Consider the following 21,292-nt stretch of genomic DNA (forward strand, 5'->3'; position numbering starts at 1 on the left):
CAAAATAAAATGTCTGGCTTATTTTTAATGATGTTACTTATTCCACTAGAACAATTTTTCACTGGGCTTGATGCTGTCCATTACACTGTCTTATACGCTTAGTGCCTGCTGATTATTTCATGATAGACTTTTGTATGCAGCCTTCCAAGCATATTTTCCCTTGAAAATATGATCTGAGATTCTTAGGAAAGTGATATGTTGCAATTTTGCTGCTGATGGGCATTTAGGTTTCTTCTGCCTTTTATTTGATATAGTAGCTTTCTATTGAATGTCTTCATCTAAAAGCTTTTTTTCCCTTTTTTTAACAAATGAATGAAATTGTTGTGATGAAGTCCCCCAAAATTGTATTATTCCTGGAAAGGCTACAAACTATGTTGTGTTGGTACATGTTTTCAGATGTTATACCACTTTATGTCATAAGCTTTTCATAATTTTTAACAAAGCCTTTGATGTGATTTATATGTGGCATTAAGTGTAATAACACAAATGTCTGTGGACTGTCTCCCCTCCGCGCATGGGCACTCCCGTGTGTATCTTCCCTAGTTCTGTCTTTGTACTCTAAGTAACAAATACCTTGAATTTTTCACTTTTTAAATTTCTTTCTGTTGCTTTTCTTCCTAGTGTGCCATACAGATATATCATTCTGTAGTACTCTGCTGTTGAATTTTTGTGGCACTGGTATAACATGACCCATTTTCACTGGACATGTAATTTTTAAAATTCATGTTGCAACACACTAATTTTTCTGTTTTTTAATGTCTGTGCTAGCACTGTTTTTTAGTCGTCAGGGTGGTAGCATCAAAGATAATGAGTAACCTTCAGTGATCACAGGGCTTTCCTCTTGAATACATCTCTTTTTAATAGGAATGTAGTTATTTTTATTTGTTCATCCTACCCTCCCCAAAACTCCACCCCAAATACTGTTCCCTCTTGTTTGGAAATCCTGTTCGGACCTCACGGTAGTTGTCTTTTATGATCTTTATGTTTGCATGAGTCTTTTCCCTTTCAACATGTAACGTTTGTACAGAGTCCTCATTGCTCAATTTAATTCCTTTATGTTTGGCCTTTGTTTTATTTTATTTATGAGACCTAACTTAGTTTTCACTGCATCATAATCTTAAATGTGCTGAGTTCCAGATAAAATGAGAGCCTTACATATATTTAAAAACATGAATTCTTTGACTTTACAATAGTATGAAATTTAACAGCCCCCCATTTCCATGTAACTAAATTTAATCAGTGGAATGTTAAGTGATTTATTCCAGATAACACACAGAGTAGTGGTCAGCTAAGGACTAGATCCAAGTTTTAGGACTTTCCCGTGAAAGCAAAGAAGAAATTAAGTCATTGAGGTGAAATATTTTGCCCAAAATGTGTTTCTAATTTATTGATAAATGGAACTCGAAATCTGGTTCTAGACACTTCCATTACAGTGTGGTATTCATTGTAACATTAACCGTTTCCTATTTTCATTATTTTCTGTAATTAAGTTAGTTTGGCCTATTCAGGGAATTTTACAGTGGAATATATTAGCAAATTTGGGAACAAACTCCACTATAAATAGAATTCTGCATAAATATTGAAATGTGTGAAGTGGTTCTTGCACCAAAATATAAAGACACTTTTAATGTCTAGTCTGTAAGTCTCTTGAATGCATATTGTTATCAATCAGCTTATCAGAACCATGAATTAGATTATATTAAATAGGATCTTGAGTGGTTGTTCAATCATTTTTTTTTTTTCCCATTATCAGGATTACTGTGGTTGAACTGCTTCTGTTTTTAAAGCTATTTTTTGTGAACACTTACGGAACTTTTTAGTTCTTATGGAAAACACAGATATAGATTAATCTTTTTCCCCCTTTTCTGGCCTCATAGGGCTCTCTAAATATCGGCCAGCTAGCTCTCGATCTTTAATATCCCAGCATTCATCAAGCTGTGATGGCACACCTTCCTTAAAACCCCAGTGGAGTATGGAACTTACACGCAAGGGGACAGGTAAAATTATTTTTTTTATCTCAAGGAAAAAACTTGCAAGCTTACCAACTTAAAAAATACTTTAAGAGTATAGATCCTAGGAATCGGTTTTCTTGTAATGTTACCTAACTTTAAAGATTACTTTAAATTAGAACTTTCTACTTCAAAAATAATATACTTCTATTTTAAAAAAAAAAATAAACTCAGAGATAACAGAACATGAATGAGAACAAAGTCTTGGGGTGAGCCTTGGGTCCAGTAGCTCCCCAGGGCTGTGGCAGGATGCCCGCGCTGGCGTCCACTTTGGATCCTGCTTCCTTGGTGATGTAGGTTGTGGGAGGCAGCAGGTGCTGGTCCGGATACTTGAGTCCCTGCCGCCCACATGAGATGTACATGGGCTCTGATTTCAGCCTGCCCCAGCCCTAGCTCTTGAAGGCATTGAAGAAGAGAATCAATAGAAATTTTCTTTCTGCCTTTCAAATAAACAAATTTATTTTGTGCCTCTGTCATTTACCTCCAAAATTGGATTGACTTCCCAGCTCCTGGGTTCAGCTCCTGGGAAGGAACATTCTGCTCAGATTTAAAGAAGTTGAACATTTTTTTCAGTAAATAAGCCAGGCAGGTTCCCTTTGCTCTTCCTTTGCAGTGATTTTGCTAAGATTTTTATATTATGAGAGACAATAACTTCAACGGAAATCAGCAAATCTGTACCTTTAAAAAAATACGAAAGTGATTCTTTGCTTATAAGTGATGAATCATTGATGCCATCCAGAGATTTTTTTTTTCAAATTTTTAAGTTTGAGTTATACAGAGGGAGAGACAGAGACAGGTTTTCCATCCGCTGGTTCACCAGATGGCAGCCACAGCTGAGGCTGGGCTGAGCCAGAGCCAGGAGCTTCTAGGAGTCCCACGTGGAAACAGGGCCCCAAGTACTTGGCCCATATTCTGCTGGGACGTCCTTAGCAGGAAGCTAAATTCAAAAAGGAACATCTTAAAAACACACACAACAAAGTGGAACATCTGAGACACAGATGGGATCTTGGCATTGCAAGCAGTGACTTTACCTACTACACCACAAAGCCAGTCCCCTCTAGGTAGATGTTCTGTGTCAGATCATCCTACTAATTGCACTTAAGTTTGTTAAAGGTGATTCAATTCATATGTTTGGTATCCTGCATTCTGTTATTTTGCATTATCTCTTTCCATTGCTTACAATAATTAGAAGCATTTTTCCTAATGTACTATAATGAAACAAAGATTCCGTCTTCTAATTTTGTAGGAAAGAGAGTGAAAAACATGACACATTAAAGCAAAATCATTTTTTAAAGAATATTTTTCCAAAGTCATTGTTCAGAGTTTACAGGCTGTATTTTGCCAGATGGATTTTGCATACATAAACTGTTTCTGTCTGATATAAACAAGAGAACTGTTTATTGATTTGAGGAGCTGAAGGATCAACTGGGATCAATAAGGGACTTTAAACAAAAGTGACACCTAGAAATACTTGGTGTTGAGACCCTTGCCTGTTGTTGGCTGCTTACAATTCTTGGTGCACTCTGCATTCATCGTAATAGGCCCACGCAGATCTGTCCCCGAAGAGGGTCTGCTTGACCCCAAACTGCAGTTCTTGAATCTTGGCATTTTTGGAGCTTTACTGATTTTGTACTCTGTTGGTATTTTTTAAGGTTTTGGTATCACTTTATTATTACACTTACTATGATTTTACTATAGACTTTTCTATATTTAGAAAAATTACAAAGCTTAATGAGTTTTGAACTTTGTTTCTTTTTAAGACTCACTTACTTTACTTGAAAGTTCTAGAGAAAGAGAGGGAAAGAGAGAGATCTTTCTTCCACTGGTTCGTTCCCCAAGCAACTGCCATGGCAAGAGCTGGGCCATTCTGCAGCTAGAGCCAGGAGCTTTGTTTGGGTATCCCCCATGATTGCAGCAGCCCAAGGCAGTGAGCCATCCTCTGCTACAGTCCCAGGCCATTAGCAGTTAACTGGACTGATCAGAAATGGAGCCAGGAGTACTCCAACTGCTGCCCATATGGGATGCCAGCACAACACGAAGAGAATTAGATGGCTATACTACCACACTGACCCCGTGAACTTACTTTATATAAGTTTTTTTTTTTTTAAAGGTTTTTTTGGGTTTCATTTGAAAAGCAGATTTACAGAGAGCAGGAGACACAGGGAAAGATCTTCCATCCTCTGGTTCATGCTCCAAGTGGCCACAATAGCCAGAGCTGAGCCAATCCAAGGCCAGGAGCCCACATGGTGTGCAGGGTAACAAGGCTTTGCCCTCCACTGGTTTCCCAAGCCACAAGCGGGAAGCTGGAAGGGAAACGGAGCAGCCGAAATAGGAACCAGCACCCTTTACGAATCCTGTTGCATGCAAGGCGAGGACTTCAGCCACTAGGCAACTGCACCAAACCCCTTTATATAGTTTTTGCTTGTTTTTTATTTTGTTTTTGAATTTTCTGTATCTTGCCCTGTTTCTGGAAGGGACTTCATAGTTTTTTTTTTTAAGATTTATTTATTTATTGGAAAGTCAGATATACAGTGAGGAGGAGAGACAGATAGGAAGATCTTCCATTCGATGATTCACTCCCCAAGTGAGTGCAACAGTCAGTGCTGTGCCGATCAGAAGCCGGGCACCAGGAACTTCATCTGGGTCTCCCACGCGGGCGCCGGGTCCCAAAGCTTCGGGCGGTCTTCGACTGCTTTCCCAGACCACAAGCAGGGAGCTGGATGGGAAGTGGAGCTGCTGGGATTAGAACTGCGTGGCCTAGTGGCTGAAGTCCTCACCTTGAACGACCCGGGACAGCCCTGTGTGATTTCCCATATGGGCGCCTGACTTCAGATTCCTTTCCTTCCAGAAAGGGACAGTCAGGAGAAAGGAGGTAACAGATGAGAAATACTCCTGCCATTTCTTTCTTTCCTCAATGGCTAGATGCACTATTCGCATGTAATGCCACTCTAAAATACCCCTGTCATTATCATATTCAAGGAAAGGGAGAATGGAGGTCAGGGTCAGAAGGAAGCCAGAGCCTGCTGTCCACATCATACTTGCCATCCTTTCTTCATCCTACCCAAATCCCATTCCTTTATCCCTCCTGTACAAGGTCTGCAACATATTTTAGTTCTCAAGTACCTTTCTGCTTCTCTGCCTTTCAAATAAATAAAAGTAAATTAAATAAAAACTGTAACCAAAAGAAAAGTTGGAAATCCAGACTTCTTTGTGTAAGGTCCTCATTTTCAGTAAGCTAGTTCAAAAATTTCTGTAACTTTTACGGCCTGAAATAAAAGATCTCAGATAGAGATTAATAATGGCCTCAGAAACACATTTATGACTTGTAATTGTGAATTTCTGGGGAATGAACAATGGCCACAGCTTCCCTTAGCATTGCTCCATCTCTCCTGAATCCCCAACTCGCAAAGTTAGTCTCAGTCCTAGGCCAAAACTGTTGTCTCTTTTGTTCTTTCCATATAACATGAAATAGGAAAATTGTATTTTGACTTGTATGTTTTTCTTTTGTCTGATATATAAAATAGAAACATTTTTCAAAATACTGAAAGAGCTTTCATTTCATAAAAATGAATGATTCCTAACTATGGGTGGGCCCCAAGTTCCTGGGCCTCTTCGATATGCCTGCAATTAAATTATGCATGCACGTGTTTGTGTCAAGGGATGATAAGATAACCATTTTCCTGATGAAGATTTTATAGATGACTTCATTATACATTCTGTGAGCATAAACTCAGGCATGTCCCAAAACTGCTAGTATAATACACATGGAAAATAAATGGGACTTTTTTGTCTCTCTGGATTATACTGGGTAAAAATTGATACATAAAAGAGAGAATAAGAAACAAACAAAAAAATACATACCAAGAGCTCCAGACTACTAGGGGTGATAGTGTAATATTAGAATGGCTGGCATGAAAACTTCATGCATCTTCATGTGGCATAACATGAACATATAAATGATCTAACACTCTGCTGGCGTGAACACATGTATCTTCATGTGTCTGTCAGAACATATGCATGAGGATGTTAGTAGGATAAAGTATTTGGAAATTAACCTGAATCATAAAATATGAGAACTTAAAATCTTCATGGATATTGCCAAATTACCTTAATTTCTTCTTTTAAGTGCTTTATGATAAAAAAATAGTCCAGTATATTTAACCCCTACATTTCTGTTGCTTAGTTTCAACTATATTGAGCTCATCGTCAGTTTTATTTAATTCATAGTCTTTGCTAATTTCACCCTCTGAATTATTTTAAGCAAATCCCTTTCTGGCATGTGTTTTGAATAGATAAGAGTTTTGAATATTCTAACTTTTGTAATGCTATACATAAAAATGTACAATTCTTTCACGTTAAGTATCAGTTTATTAATAGGTACAATTTTTAAACAGATTGTATGGTTTTAATTAGAATTAGTTTTGGGCCCGGCGCGGTGGCACAAGTGGTTAAAGGTCCTCACCTTGCACGCCCTGGATCCCATATAGGCGCCGGTTCTAATCCCGGCAGCCCCGCTTCCCTTCCAGCTCCCTGCCTGTGGCCTGGGAAAGCAGTAGAGGACGGCCCAAAGCTTTGGGACGCTGCACCCGTGTGGGAGACCCGGAAGAGGCTCCTGGTTTTGGACCGGCATAGTATCGGCCCGTTGCGCTCACTTGGGGAGTGAATCATCGGACGGAAGATCTTCCTCTCTGTCTCTCCTCTCTGTATATCCGCCTTTCCAATAAAAAAAAAATAATAAAAATAAATCTTTAAAAAAAGAAAAAAGAATTAGTTTTGCATGTGATAGTGTGTTGTTCCATTCAAAAGCATATAACTGGTAGATTCTCCTTTTTTATGAGATTAACCACTATAATGAACAGGATCTTGATCCATTAACTCATTAGGAATTGTAAGGTGTGATGTTCTACTTCATTCTTTCAGTTTTATTTAAAAAATATATTATTTCTTTTTTTTTTTTTTTTTATTTAAAGATTTATTTTTATTATTTTTTATTGGAAAGGCGGATATACAGAGAGGAGAGACAGAGAGGAAGATCTTCCATCCGATGATTCACTCCCCAAGTGAGCCGCAACGGGCCGATACTATGCCGATCCGAAGCCAGGAGCCTCTTCCGGGTCTCCCACGCGGGTGCAGGGTCCCAAAGCTTTGGGCCGTCCTCAACTGCTTTCCCAGGCCACAGGCAGGGAGCTGGAAGGGAAGCGGGGCTGCCGGGATTAGAACTGGCGCCCATATGGGATCCCGGGCGTGCAAGGCGAGGACTTAACCACTTGCGCCACCGCGCCGGGCCCAAAATATATTATTTCTATAAAACTGGATTTTCCTTATGCTCCCAGGGGTCTAAGTCATGTAGACAAATACAGGTAAATGCTGATTGCTCTTCATAAATGTCAAGATATTTGGTTGCTTGGCTAGCCTTCCCCAGCGGCGATCAGCCACTTTGAGCCCATCTGAAATCACTCGTCCTGTCATCCTGTGTTTGTGTCACATGTCGCAGGCTCATCTTTTCAAGTTCATCAGAGAGTCTCTCCCAGACCTTGGAATCAGTCATTTGGCCTAGCCATGATTCCTAACACATTTCTTTATCGTTTGAGCTAAGTACTCTATTCTCATCTTCCTAATAGTCCTCAGGTAAATCAAGAGGAATGCAGGATTTATAATCAGTGCATCTTTAATGCAAATATTAGGCCACTAGCCTGAAAATTGGATTCACTTTTGAAGTAGTTAAGTATTCTTTGGAGAAAAAAATGTACACTTATAAACATGTAGTTGTGCATTTGCTTTTTGTACAAGTTCCAGCATAACTAATGAATTTCTGAAATCCAAGAGCTTGGCCGGTGTTTAGAGTTAGATGAGGAAACTTCTCTTGGTGCAGAAATGGAGCTTGGGCTCCCACTAGGGTAGACAGCTAGCTAGAAAGCTGTGTGATATAGAATGATTAAATAATGGTAGGTGAGCCAAAGAGATTTGTTTATGAGAGTTTAACTTCTCCTATTTCTTGTTATTACAATACTCTAAGATATTCTGTTACTTTTGGGCACATTCCCTATATTTATCATAAGGAATATTTTCATATACTTCATTCACTTAGCCATCTAAATTAAAATCAGAGTGATACATTTGGCTCAGTCTGTAAATTAAATCAGATAATGTCTTGAAATTTTTTTTCTGAAGAATATCTGTGTATGAGTTATTAAAGAGTACACAGGTTTCCAAATGTCCATCTGTCTATATTGAATTATTTAGTTTTTGCATTACTACTAGTATTAGATTTTTATTTTGATTTTTATTTATTTTTATTTATTTTTATATTTATTTTTATTTTTATTTTGATACTAGAACAATATGTGATGACAAAAACTTTGTCAGCCTCTTTTTTTATTTCTCAAATATTGGAACAATGCCTGATACAAAGGACAGGTCACAAATACCACTTGCGTAGGTGGTCTCTAATAGTGCTCGTGCCTGTCCCTCCAACTCAGTGACTTTATTTAGTTGAATTAGGTTCACCGGACAACCTATTCTTAAAGAATAGCAACTGTAAAATATTGTCTTATTTGCTTAGCAAGTTTGTTAAGAGTGGAGAAGCGGGCAGGTGTACTGTTAAATTCTGTACTTTACACTGAGACAGAAAGACAAATTCTTGTCCTGAATAAGCTGTCAGTCTAATGGAAGAGATCAAAGATTAAAAAGAAGAGGAAACATCACGTGTGGATGGCACCCAGGGATGGTTAAGAGCAGAGTTGAGCAGGCACTTGGCATTTGTAGCTCAGGCTCTGCCAGGACCACACTGGGTAATGATCTCCCTGGGCCTTAACTTCATTATCTGTGTTATGCAGTGGTAACATTAAGGAACAAATTCCTTGCAGGCAATTTGCAGAAAACTTCCCCAAGACAACGTTAAAGCTAAGTTTTAAATTGTTACAGAGCCTAAGACATTCTTTCCCTATTCTCTCTCTTGTAAGTTACAGTTTAACCATTACTTCCTGGGAGAACTTTGTCTTTCTGATTCCCCAACTGTGTCGTCTTCCTGTTTGACTTCTCACATATGCATACTTAATTTCTCCTTTGCTAGTTAGTAAGCACGAGGAGGACTGAGATCTACCCAGTTCAGCACTTTATTCCCCTAGTTCTGGGATAGTGTGATGTTTGTGAAATTCAGTGTTTTACTCGAATAAGAAAGTAAAGAAGGACGTTTCTAATGAACGAATGTGCAGCACTTTGAGCGGGCTAGTCTAATGTGTGTGCAAATCGAGAGTACTGGAAGGTACAGCTACAAAAGGGAACTTGGGGACAGTTTGTACGTTGTCAGTAAAATTAGTGTTGCCGGATAATTTTTAGAAATCTTGTAATGCCTGTTTGGGATTTTGTTTGTATCAAAAATTTTGGGGGTAAGAAGCTACTTTTTAATTGAAGGAAGGAAAGAGAATGCTGTGTTAAAATCTATCTTAGTTTAAGAACCTGTTTTTTGTTGTTGTTTTTTGAGGTAGTTTGGATTTTAAACACATTTCCAGGAAGTGCTGTACTGTCATCCGAAGGGAAGGACTTTTGGTCTGTCAGTAGAACCAGCGGGTTTTTAAGCCGATAACCTTGTCAGCTCTGTTTCTGGGAAGATCACTGAGTAGCAGAATCTCCTATCCTGACCGTACTGAGATTTGAAGCATGGTGTGAGAGCTGTCCTGAGCATTGTAGGGTAGCCGGCAGTATCCCTGGCCTCCCTGTCAGGAAGGCATTACACCCTTCCCTCTTCTCAGTGTGGCAGCCAAAAGGTAGATATCCCTAGATATTGTCAGATAAACTGCTGGGAGGCAAAATCTCTCCTAGCATCCTGAGAACCACTTTCTTGGCAACTACATAAAGGCAGGTTAAACTGCAGGACACCTAGCAGAGAAACCATGTCACATGAAGCCAGTACCCCTAATCCAGCTGAAATGAGATGCAGTATGAGATGAGCTGAGTTAATGTAACTACAGACCAGACTACCCAGTAGATCTGATCTAGAAAGATGAGATCTAAGATGGATCTTGTGCATTTTATTTGGTGGACTGCATATAAATTAGCATAGTTAACCTACAGTAATATAGAAGCATTATGGTTTCTCAGCGGCTGGACCAAGGAACAGAGATAAGTTCCATAGGAAGCAGATGGATTCCTGAAGTGCTTAGGTGTTACAACTGGAGAGAACATTTGATCTTCGATTTACAGATTATGGTCCAGGGCAAAAAGCATGAAGTGCTTATTAGTAAACTCATCAAAAACGTGTACCTGCGAATTCTTCCTTTTTCTGCATTACTTTTTCTTGGTTTCTTAAGCTATATAAGGGTCATTTCAAAAAAAATTGTGGAAAAAATGAAAATAAAAGATAAGCTTATTTTAGTCCAAGAAAATTTTTTAATTCGTACTCTTACTACAATACACATGTCAAACAAAATTTGTGAAATATCTTCATGTAGTGAATCCTGTTATTGTGTTCATTTTTGCTTATCTACTGACAAATTATCTTAGGAAACTGTATAAATGATGGATTTTCACTGAGATAGATATTGTAATTAAGGTAGCATTTCCTGTGTTTATGAATGGTTCTTCAGTTGACACAAATCAAATAGTGCCATTCCCCACTCTGCCATTTCTGTACATTAGAATAAAACTCTTCTTGAAGGAGGTGACTCCATTCCCCAATTTGGCACTTAACCAGTAGCACACAGTATAATCATTTTTAGTAATTAATTTTTTGAAAATGTATTTATTTTATAATGCTGTTCCATAGGCTCAGGAATCTTCCCTATCTCCCTCCACTTCCCCCTCTGATTCCCCTATATTATTATAATAGTATGGTTCTTCAGAAGCACTTGTCAGTTCATCAATCGGTTATTTTCAGTTTATTCTGTCACTGTAGGTACAGACAGTGACAGAAAGGTGGCTTAGTAACACAGCAGTATTGGTCATGACTTTCTAGATTCTAAAATATCGAAATAATCAATTTCCTTGCCATTATTCTTATGTATAACTAATCGGATGTCTTATTTGCATACTTCTTGAATTTCCGCGCTATCATCCATTGCTTCCTACTTTACTTTCACTTTCCTTGTTATCCACAGGAATTCATTTTGATGTTTTTCCTCTTTAAGGTAAAGAGCAGTCACCTCTGGAGATGACGATGCATCCAGTGTCAACAGCTCCACTCTCAGTGTTTACGAAGGAACCTCCGTCCTCCAAACACGGTGACCACCATCACCACCATCACCATGAGCACAAGAAGAAGAAGAAGAAGCACAAACATAAGCACAAACACAAGCACAAGCATGACAGCAAAGACAAGGACAAGGAACCCTTCACTTTCTCCAGCCCTGCCAGTGGCAGGTCTGTCCGTTCTCCTTCTCTTTCAGACTGAAAAAGGGACGTAGCCCTTTCCCAACATGTCCAAAAGAATCTAGGGAACTAAAACTTCGACCCCTGCAAAGAAGGATAGAAGAAAGGCAAAATAGATTCTCCTTTTTCATGGAAATTCAGAATCTGTTTAAGTTTTACACATTTAATTTACATTGTTTATACTCACATAATTGAGATTAATTAGGCATATATATTTCATGATCCCAGATAAAGTATTTCACTCTGTCCCCTTCTAGACTTGCATGCACACATATACTCAGAGCAAAACTTCTTTTTCATAAAAACCATACATGCACGGCAGTTCCCATTCACATCATGGTCTCCATGTGTACTGCCAAAGTCAATTATGTTCGAAAGCTTTTGATGGATGTTATGGGACATAGTTAGGTTTTAAGCAGAAGCAAGTGCTGAATCTGTGGTGTAACCACTATTTCCAGGGAGCAATTTTGTAACACCATTCGGAGCTACTGAAAAGACAGGGTTTTCAATAGAAGCTTTCCTTATTGAATAGACTTGATGTTAACAGTAGAAAATAAGACTCAGAATTTATGAACAAAGAAATATACCATCTTTTTTGCTCTAACATTTCCCCTCAAAATTTGAAATTTCTGGAAACTTTTTTTTAAAAATGGATAAAACATTAGGTATTTCAAATCCACTATTGTTCCAAATCAAGATGCTTAAATTTTAAGTTGTTTTGGTCCCCAGTAAGTATAGATGAGTGAGTTCAGAGGCAAATTTTTTGTTGAGTAGGGACAATTTATACACCCAACACATACCTTTTCTAAAACTTTCCTGTGTAAAATGCCAAGTATAATAGCTTAAAAGATGAGTTTCCACAGCAGTTATCACAGTGAATATACACGGTTCACCCGTTATGTGAGTATACCAAAAACATTTGGAAACATGTATGAAACATTTGGCTTCATGGTTCATGTTTGTGTGTTTTTATTTATGATTTTACCATATGTTTTATTGTTTGTTTAATAGTGTTTTTCATATGTTAATTCTTCATCATTTTTCTTATCATTAAAAAGTTTAACAGTATACCTGTTCCCAGAATAAATATTTCAAAAAGGATCCAGTAATGTTGGGCTTTTAAGCATACTTTTAGTTGTGTTTAACTTGTTTAATAAATAATTTTTAAAATTGACCATTCTGCCTTTATATCTTTTGTCACTCTGCTTTGTGTGTGCAAATATAACGTCCACTTGATTGCAGAGAGCCTTGTAAATAGGTGGAATTAGAGCTGGCCCAGCAGGAAGAATAGTTTCCGTAGACAGACGGGGAATTCTGTCAGTAGAAGAGGCTTTAGCTTCAGATACGGAAGAAAGCAGAGTGTGAAGGAAGCAGAGCCTGGGCAGCGTAGGTGACAGGTGGCGGTAGGTGTCCCTGTAGGCTCAGACTGTACTCACAGCGGTGTGTTTCAGCACATGATTTCCAGGTTGGCTGTTTCATGTTAGATGCTTTTAATTTTTGTGTTTTTTATGTTTTTATGACTTACATTATTTGTGTCATAAAAGATCTTTCTTCTTCCATAATTATAAGAGAATTCTCCGACTCTCCTTCTAGTATTTTTTTATTTTATGTTTTATCCAGCTATAATCCATATGAAATTTATTTTTGATTAGACATAGGTAGGGATCCAACTTTTTTTTTCTTTTAAGATTTATTTATTTTTATTGCAAAATCATTTATACATAGAGCAGAGAAAAAGAAAGATCTTCCATCTGCTGGTTCACTCCCCAAGTGGCTACAATGGCCAGAGCTGAGCTGATCCAAAGCCAGGAACCAGAAGTTTTCTCAGGTCTTCCAAGTAAGTGCAGGGTCCCAGGGCCTCGGGCCATCCTCTGGTGCTCTCCCAGGCCACAAGCAGGGAGCAGGATGGGAAGTGGAGCATCCAGGACATGAACTGGTGCCCATATCGGATCCCAGCATATGCAAGGTGAAGATTCAGCAACTATACCATCACACCAGACCCTGGATCCAATTTTTTTTTACTTCCATAATGCTAATAAGAATCACGTATTTAAAATTCTGTCTTGTCCTTCTAGGTTCCAGATTTGACATGCTAAATCTTTTTCTATGTTTTGATCCATTTTGGGATTTTGTGATTGGTTTGTGGATCTGTCTACTCATTAGCCGGTACCACAGTGTTCAAGTTGTTGTGGCATCATGACATACTTTGATAGAGGAGAGCTATTTTTTCCTTACTGACTCTTGTTCCAATTTTTCGGCACTTGTAGGTTATTTTCTTTTTCTCTTTATTTTTTAATTTATATGCAATAAAATGTGCCCCACGGGGTGCACATTTCTGTGGATTTTCACAAAACTTTGACCTTGTATGTCTACCGCCACCGTTGCCTTACACTGCTCCTCGGTAAAGCATACTTCAGCCCACTCATGGTTACTGCTGATCAGCTTTCCATCCCCAATAACTTTGCCTTTTTGGTGAGTTTGTTTTCCTGTGTAAGTATCAAGTTGGTCTTTTTGGTCAAAATTGCTTTTAGAGTTTGTGGTGTTGGAGTGTTAAATAATTGGGTAGCTGTCTATATTACACTTACGTTAAACCTGTTTCTTTTAAAATTCATTATAAGGTACTATATTTTTCTGTTTAATATTGTGTAAGTGGTGTCTTAAATTATAAAGTTACTGATTTCTTTAAGCTAATTTTCTGATTCCCCAAGTTTCCATTTCCACCATCTAAAATGCATTTCACTAGCATTTAAACACAATAACGCAGTGTGGTACCTTGGATTGGATCCTGAAATTCATGGTAAGAACCCTAACCCCCAAGGTGATGGTAGTAGGAGCTGGGAGCTTGCGGATGGATTAGGGCATGAGCATGAAACCCTAAGTGAGTGGGATCAGTACCTGTTACCGTTTGTACAGGAGATGCCAGAGAGCTTGCCTGCCCCTGCTAGTGTGGGGACTCAGCAAGGAAGTGGCCTTCAACAGAATCTTTTTTTTTTTTTAAAGATTTATTTTTATTATTTTTTATTGGAAAGGCGGATATACAGAGAGGAGAGACAGAGAGGAAGATCTTCCGTCCGATGATTCACTCCCCAAGTGAGCGCAACGGGCCGATACTATGCCGATCCGAAGCCAGGAGCCTCTTCCGGGTCTCCCACGCGGGTGCAGGTTCCCAAAGCTTTGGGCCGTCCTCGACTGCTTTCCCAGGCCACAGGCAGGGAGCTGGAAGGGAAGCGGGGCTGCCGGGATTAGAACTGGCGCCCATATGGGATCCCGGGGGTGCAAGGCGAGGACTTTAACCACTTGCGCCACCGCTCCGGGCCCCTTCAACAGAATCTTAATCTGCTGGCACCTTGGCCTTGACAACTGTGAAGGTTTTTTTCATTTACAAGCTACCCAGTTTATGGTAATACATGATCACAATCTGTGATTTAAGAAAAAATCTAGAGCCCCTTGTTAGAGTACATGGGTTTCCTACCCATCTTTCATGTGATGCAGACCCGGGAGGCAGCAGTGATGGCCCAGGTGAATGGGTCCCTGAGAGGAACCTATGTGGGATTTTTCCGTCCCAGCTTCAGCCTCTGACCCTGGGCCATCTTGCATTGTGGGCATTTGGGGAGAGAACCAGCAAATGAGAGAATTCTTTCTTATTATTTCATTTATATATATCAATACATATATATAATACATACACATATATGCATATGCACACATATAGTACATATATACATGCATATAAACATACATATGTAAATGAAATAATGATAAAGGTATATATAGAAATAGAATTGTAATTGGTGAAATAAATTATAATTTGCCCTCACCTGTGAGTATATGATTTTTATTTCTATAACCTAAATTTTAACAAGTTTGTTTGCCTCATGTCTAGTGAAGTAATGGAAAGGATAAGAAATATACAGTCTTTAAAAATTGTACATTGGTAATTTAAATTTATATACATTTATGGGACATGAGGTACAAGTTGATTTTATCATTTATGTATATGATGTAGAGTATTTTCCATCAACCTCTAATAGTTACTTTATGTAGTGACAGTGTTTGCACATTTCAAAATTACTGCATTAAATTTCAATCCACTGTAATAACCCGTGTTCACCACACTGAGCAATAGAATAACGACAAGAAAAAACTCTTGCTCCTCTTGTGTGTGTTTGTATCTTTTGGCCCTCTTCCCATTCCTCCCGCCCTTCAGCGTCACGTTACTACCTCTTTGCCTGTATGAGTTCAGTTGGTGTAGGCGCCACCTGTTGGCCAGAGCAGGCAGTGTTTGTCTTATTTCACCTAGTGTAATAGTCTCCAGTTCCGTCTGTGTGTGTTCATAGATGACAACATTTTCGTGTTTTTCAAATACACGATGCATCTGAAAGTGCCTCAAAAAGTTGTTGGAAAATGGAATTGTAAAACTTTTTTTAGGGACAAAATTTTTTGAAATTTGTGGCTTATTTTTTTTCAAATTTGCATTTTTCCATGAACTTTGTTTTAAAAGATGCTTCATATGCATGGATTTCAAAAATGTTTTGCATCAAAATGTGTCTTTTCCCTTTTCCACCCACCTTGCTTATAGCACATTTTCTTTGTTCATCTGTTGATGGACTCAGGTTGATTCTGTGGCTTGACTGTTTTAAGTAGTGCTGTAGTGAGCACAGAAATGTCGAGAAACTGATGTCAAGCTCGTGCAGTAAATAACCAGGAGACTGCTGGAGCATAGGATAACTCTAGCTTTAGTTTTTTGAGAAAACCTTCAGGGAGTTTTTCATGCCAGCATCTCGGCATCCTTCCCAACAATTCTTATTTTTTGTTCCCTAGGTAATAGCCATTCTGATGTGTGTGTGATGACGACATTTCCCTAATGATTAATGACATTGAACAGTTTTTCTTATGTCTGTTGGTCATTTGTTTGCATTCTTTCAAGAATTGTCTATTTGGGTTCCGTGCCTGTTTTAGTTACAGACTTCTTCAACAGCAGAATAGGAAAGAGAGAGAGCTTCCATCCGTGCTTCACTTCCCGGCCATGAGTGGACCAAGGCACAATCAGGAGACAGGAACACTGAGCTGGTCTCCCACATGGTGGCAGCGGCCCGAGTACTTGGCCCTAGGCCTGCTGCCTTGCCACACTCCTCCGCAGGAAGCCAGATTGCAAGCAGAGTAGCCATGACTCAGGCTCATGTAAGGAATGCTCATGTCAAAAGCCACAGCTTCATCCTCTGTCACACCATGAACCCCAAGCATTTTTTAAAATTTTTTAATTTTTAAAAATTATCTCTGTAATGTAATTGCACTAATTGAAGACCTATTGCTAAAACAAACTGACTTCTCCAATGGAACGTTTTTCTTTTTTTTTTTTTTTAAGATGTACTTATTTATTGGAAAGTCAGATATACAGAGAGGAGGAGAGACAGAGAGGAAGATCTTCCATCCGATGATTCACTCCCCAAGTGAGCGCAACGGCCGATGCTATGCTGATCCAAAGCCAGAATCCAGGAACTTCTTCCAGGTCTCCCACACAGGTACAAGGTCCCAAAGCATCGGGCCGTCCTCCACTGCCATCTCAGGCCACAAGCAGGGAGCAGGATGGGAAGTGGAGCTGCTGGGATTAGAACCGGCGCCCATATGGAATCCTGGCATATGTAAGACAAGGACTTTAGCCACTAGGCCATGCCACCGGGCCCCTAATGAAAAATTTTTCAAGATTTTTTTCCAATGATCTTCAGATGTTTTTGGTCCACTCCATGTTTTAAAAGTTGGGTGTGTATATATATAATTATATATTTATGTATAACTTAATAAAATGTGTTCATTATAAAATACATATGAAAAAATAGAATGTAGTTGAAATAAATCATGTTTAAATGTCTTCAAGCTATCTTGTGATAAAATCATAACTACATAATATATTAAGACCCCACATAAACCTAGTTAAATTAGTAATAAGTTTTTCAATCTGTTTTAAATTATTAAAAATTTTTTTCTTTGATTAGAAAATTTAGGAATATACTCTATACCCTGTAATGTTTGGAGTTTTCTTCATGTATTAATTTTAACTACCACTCTACAAGATAAATATTATTATGTTGAAGATATTGGGACATGAACATTAAATCAAAAATCACATAGCTTGCATATGATAATATTTAGATTCAACCCACGAGGCTGACTCTATTAGTCTGTTAGACTTTCACTATCCAGTATGGTAGCTTCAAGACATGTGGATATTTACATTTAAGTTAAATTATCTTTACATAATTTAAGAATCAGTTCTTCAGTTGCGTTTAGCCCTGCGTCAAGCGTTCATTAATACTTGCTGCACCCACATCGGACAGCATGGATTTAGAGCATCTTCATCATCATTGTAAGTTCTAGTGATGATGCTGATGTAGGCAGCTGGTTTTGTTTTGACCTTTCCATGTGATTTTGCAAGAGCTCATGCCAGGCAAACATCATTTCAGCTCTTTTAAATTGTTTGCTTGTGTCTGCATGGTTGGGATTGTCCTCAGTCCTGTGTTTCTTTGTAAGAATCTGAGTGACAGTTGTCTGCTTTGTGCTGTCTAGTTGAAACCAGGTAATAAAACATTTAACTATCTAATCCGCACAATAGTGGATGGGGACACCGCTGTTTTTTCTTTGATGCTTTCCAATTGTTACCCGACCTGATAAATGTAAGGGAGCATATGTGTGTTGATTTAGAGTCCATGCTTCTATTTAGAATTCTAAAACAGTTTGTTTTTAACTTCCCTACTTTGGAAATCATCCAAAATCTCTAACTTTGCCTTCTTGTTCTGTTTATATTCCTCTTTCCCGATGCCTTACTACTTTGTCATCGTTCTTCTGTCTTCACCTTTGTGAAGGAACAAGTAGACTTTAGGACAAGGAGCCAAGAGGACTGTTGCGCCGCAGGGGAGCTGTAGTCTTAAAGGGACACAGATTTCCACTGGGTGAGAGCCAGGGCCGGAAGGAGATGAGAAGCAAAAGAATGAAAATAAAAGTTCTTCACATTGCTTGCTTTGATTTTCTTGAGAAAAATGCCCTGGTTGCCAAATATTCTTCTTCATGATTTTTGCCAACATAAGTTCTAATACCACCACATGTTCTGTTTGGTAGTGGGAGTGTTTTCATCTTTGCATATTCATCTATTCACAAAAATCATGCCATTTTAGTTGTTATAATATGATGAGACCTGATATTTCTTTGTTTTTTCCAGGTGTATGAGACAACAAAACGGGGGTAAGTAAAATATAAATAATTATAAATAAGTATAGCTATATATATTAAAAATAATTTTATTTGCCAGTATTTTTCAAATAGCTTTGCATTTGTGAATATAGCGTTTTAAAATAAAAATGGTAAGAAACTAGTAGACAACATCACCTCCAAAACTGTGCCATACTCTTCAAAGACAGAATCATGGGGCATTTGGCATTATTTTTTGTAGGGTTGTCTGATACTTTACTGGACGTTTAACATCTCCAGTTGCTTCCCAATGAATGACACTACATGCCTGGTCATTAGAATCATCAGACTCCTCTCTTGCCTTCAGATAGCCCACCAGTGATGGATGCTGTTCAAGAAACACGCCGGGTGAAGGTCCAGTTTAACAGAGCTCAACTCTCTCAACAGAGCTTTAACTCTGTTAAACTGATTTGTTCATGCAGGTGCTGGTCTCCAGCATTCCAAACTAGGGCTGGCAGTATTTTATCGGAATATTGTCTCAATCAAGAAGATTATTTGATTTTGCTGCATAAAATTAGGCAACATATTTCCATTCTAGAAACTTCAACCAGGCCGTATTGTGTCTCACAGTGGCTCTAACTCATTATCTAAAGTAGCACAGGGCACAATGTGCATCCACCCAGAGTCTAGTCTCAGCTGAAACATTCCCCCTGTCCCAGTTTCCCACCTTGAGAGGGACTGCAAGCAAAGACCTGGTTTTTCAAGTTCCAACCAACTAAACGTGGTTTATTCCTCATTTCCCTTTTCCCTCCCACTCTTCATCTTTCCCCTCATCCACATCATGTGTTGAATGCCCACTATTTTCCCACATCCTATTACTATAATGAAGTGGTTCTTAAGTTCCTGTCCTCGAGTATCACACCACCAGAATTAATTATTTTCCACTGTATAAGAGAACTTTGAAAAAGTAAACAGAACATGTAATTAAGGATCAATTTTTATGATCCTTTGAAACGCCTTTGTGTGGGCTCACTGGGGTTTTGGTATTGCTGTGTCCTACCTCTGTGACCGTAGTCATTTGCAGTGTTGGCTAGATGAGCTCTGATGTGTGTTCACTTCAGTGACATTTTTGTCTAGCTGACTGGTGACTGCATGTCTGTGTTCCAGCGTATAGACTGTTGTGCAATGATTTTGTACAAAGGAGGAAAATGTGTCATTTCATCTGCCTTCTCCCAAGCAATGAGAAATAGCCTGTGCAGGATTTATTTTTTCAAGAACGATACCCAGTTTTCTATACCTGATCTTGTGCAGAACATGCCTGCTGCATATTGTAATTTACAGTAGAGTAAGGAAAGGACTCAGCAAGTTAGATGAGTCCTAAAGGTTAACAAATTCTGTTATTTCTCAAGACAAACTTTTACCTCAAAACATGTTAGATGGGTGTGACAGCTTTTCTCATTTGAGAGTGAGTCACTGAAGGCAGGGGACATGTTGTTATCCTGTTTGTGATGCTGCTCTCCCTGGAACATCTGTGCCCTTACGACTCAATGTTTGCACTTCGTGGGGACTCTGTTTTGATTGAACTGAACAACAAAGCAGAAGGTGACTTTATCAGACAGTAAATAATATTTTAGAGAGATTATGGTTCTGGAAAGCGGGAAGCATCGTGCCTCTCTGTCCTGACTTGGTGAGTGTTGTGACCTGAATGAATCAGCCAACCTCACTGGGGCCAGACACCTTGAAAGATGAAACACTCAGGATTCCTGGCAGGTGCCGAACACCTGTGATTATTCTGGTAGCACTATGTAGTAGATACACAGAGAAGGGTATGTGTATAGTAGAGAATCTAGGTTATAAATCTTTTTTCTTAAAAATGTATTTTTATTGGAAGGTCAGATTTAAAGAGACAAGGAGACACAAAGATCTTCTATTTGGTCACTCCCCAAGCAGCTGCAACAGCCAGAGCTGAGCCAATCCAAAGCCAAGAGCCCGGAGCGTCTTCTGGGTCTCCCACGTGGGTGCAGGGTCCCAAGGCTTTGGGCCATTCTTGACTGCTTTCCCAGGCTACAAGCAGGGAGCTGGATGGGAAGTGGAGCCAGTGGGACACAAACTGGCACCCATATGGGATCTCAGCTCCTGCACGGCAAGGACTTTGGCCTCTAGGCTAGGCTACTGCTCCGGGCCTTAGGTTACAAATTTTTCATTGCAGTTTTTAAAAATACATAGCCTTGATTTTATTTGAATTTCCTAAAAAGACAGATTCCAGCCTTAGACCCTGTGTATATATACTGTGAAAATGTACCCAAGATATGATATAGTTAGACATGTGACCATGAACTTTTTAACCCATCAACCTCTTTTTTCAGTTTTTTGTTTTTTGTTTTTTTTACTGGAAAGTCAGATTTGCAGAGAAAGACCTTCATCCACTAGTTCACTTCCTAAGTGGCCATAACAGCCAGAGCTGAGCCAATCCAGAACCAGGAGCTTCCTGCAGGTCCCCCATGTGGGTGCCTTTGGGCCATCTTCAACTGCTTTCCCAAACTACAAGCAGGCAGGTGGAAGAGAAGTGGAGCAGCCATGGTACAAAATGGCACCCATATGAGATACTGGAGCATGCCGGACAAGGACTTCAGCCACTAGGCTACCGTACCATGCCCAACTGTCATTTTTTCTTACCTCTTGGACAGACCCAGTTTGTCCCCCAAGACCAGTTTACAGTGATGCTCACTTCATCA

General features: G+C 39.0%; 1 protein-coding gene across 2 annotated transcripts in view; it reads left to right on the forward strand.

Moving 5' to 3' along the window:
* TAF2 (TATA-box binding protein associated factor 2) overlaps positions 1 to 12,896 on the forward strand; it is a 74,986-nt gene extending 62,090 nt beyond the window's left edge. The window contains exons 25-26 of one of the 2 annotated variants that reach the window (XM_040979375.1): positions 1,878 to 1,997; positions 11,135 to 12,896. In XM_040979375.1, the coding sequence (XP_040835309.1) occupies positions 1,878 to 1,997; positions 11,135 to 11,397 (383 nt within the window). In that variant the 3' untranslated portion in view covers positions 11,398 to 12,896. The remainder of the gene's footprint in view (positions 1 to 1,877; positions 1,998 to 11,134) is intronic. The other variant, XM_040979376.1, reaches the window with a different exon arrangement.
* The last annotated feature ends 8,396 nt before the right edge of the window (positions 12,897 to 21,292 follow it).

This window comes from Ochotona curzoniae, unplaced genomic scaffold (genome assembly GCF_017591425.1).
Source record: "Ochotona curzoniae isolate NIBS_2020 unplaced genomic scaffold, NIBS_Ocur_1.0 contig_3190, whole genome shotgun sequence".
Taxonomy (NCBI): Eukaryota; Metazoa; Chordata; class Mammalia; order Lagomorpha; family Ochotonidae; genus Ochotona; species Ochotona curzoniae.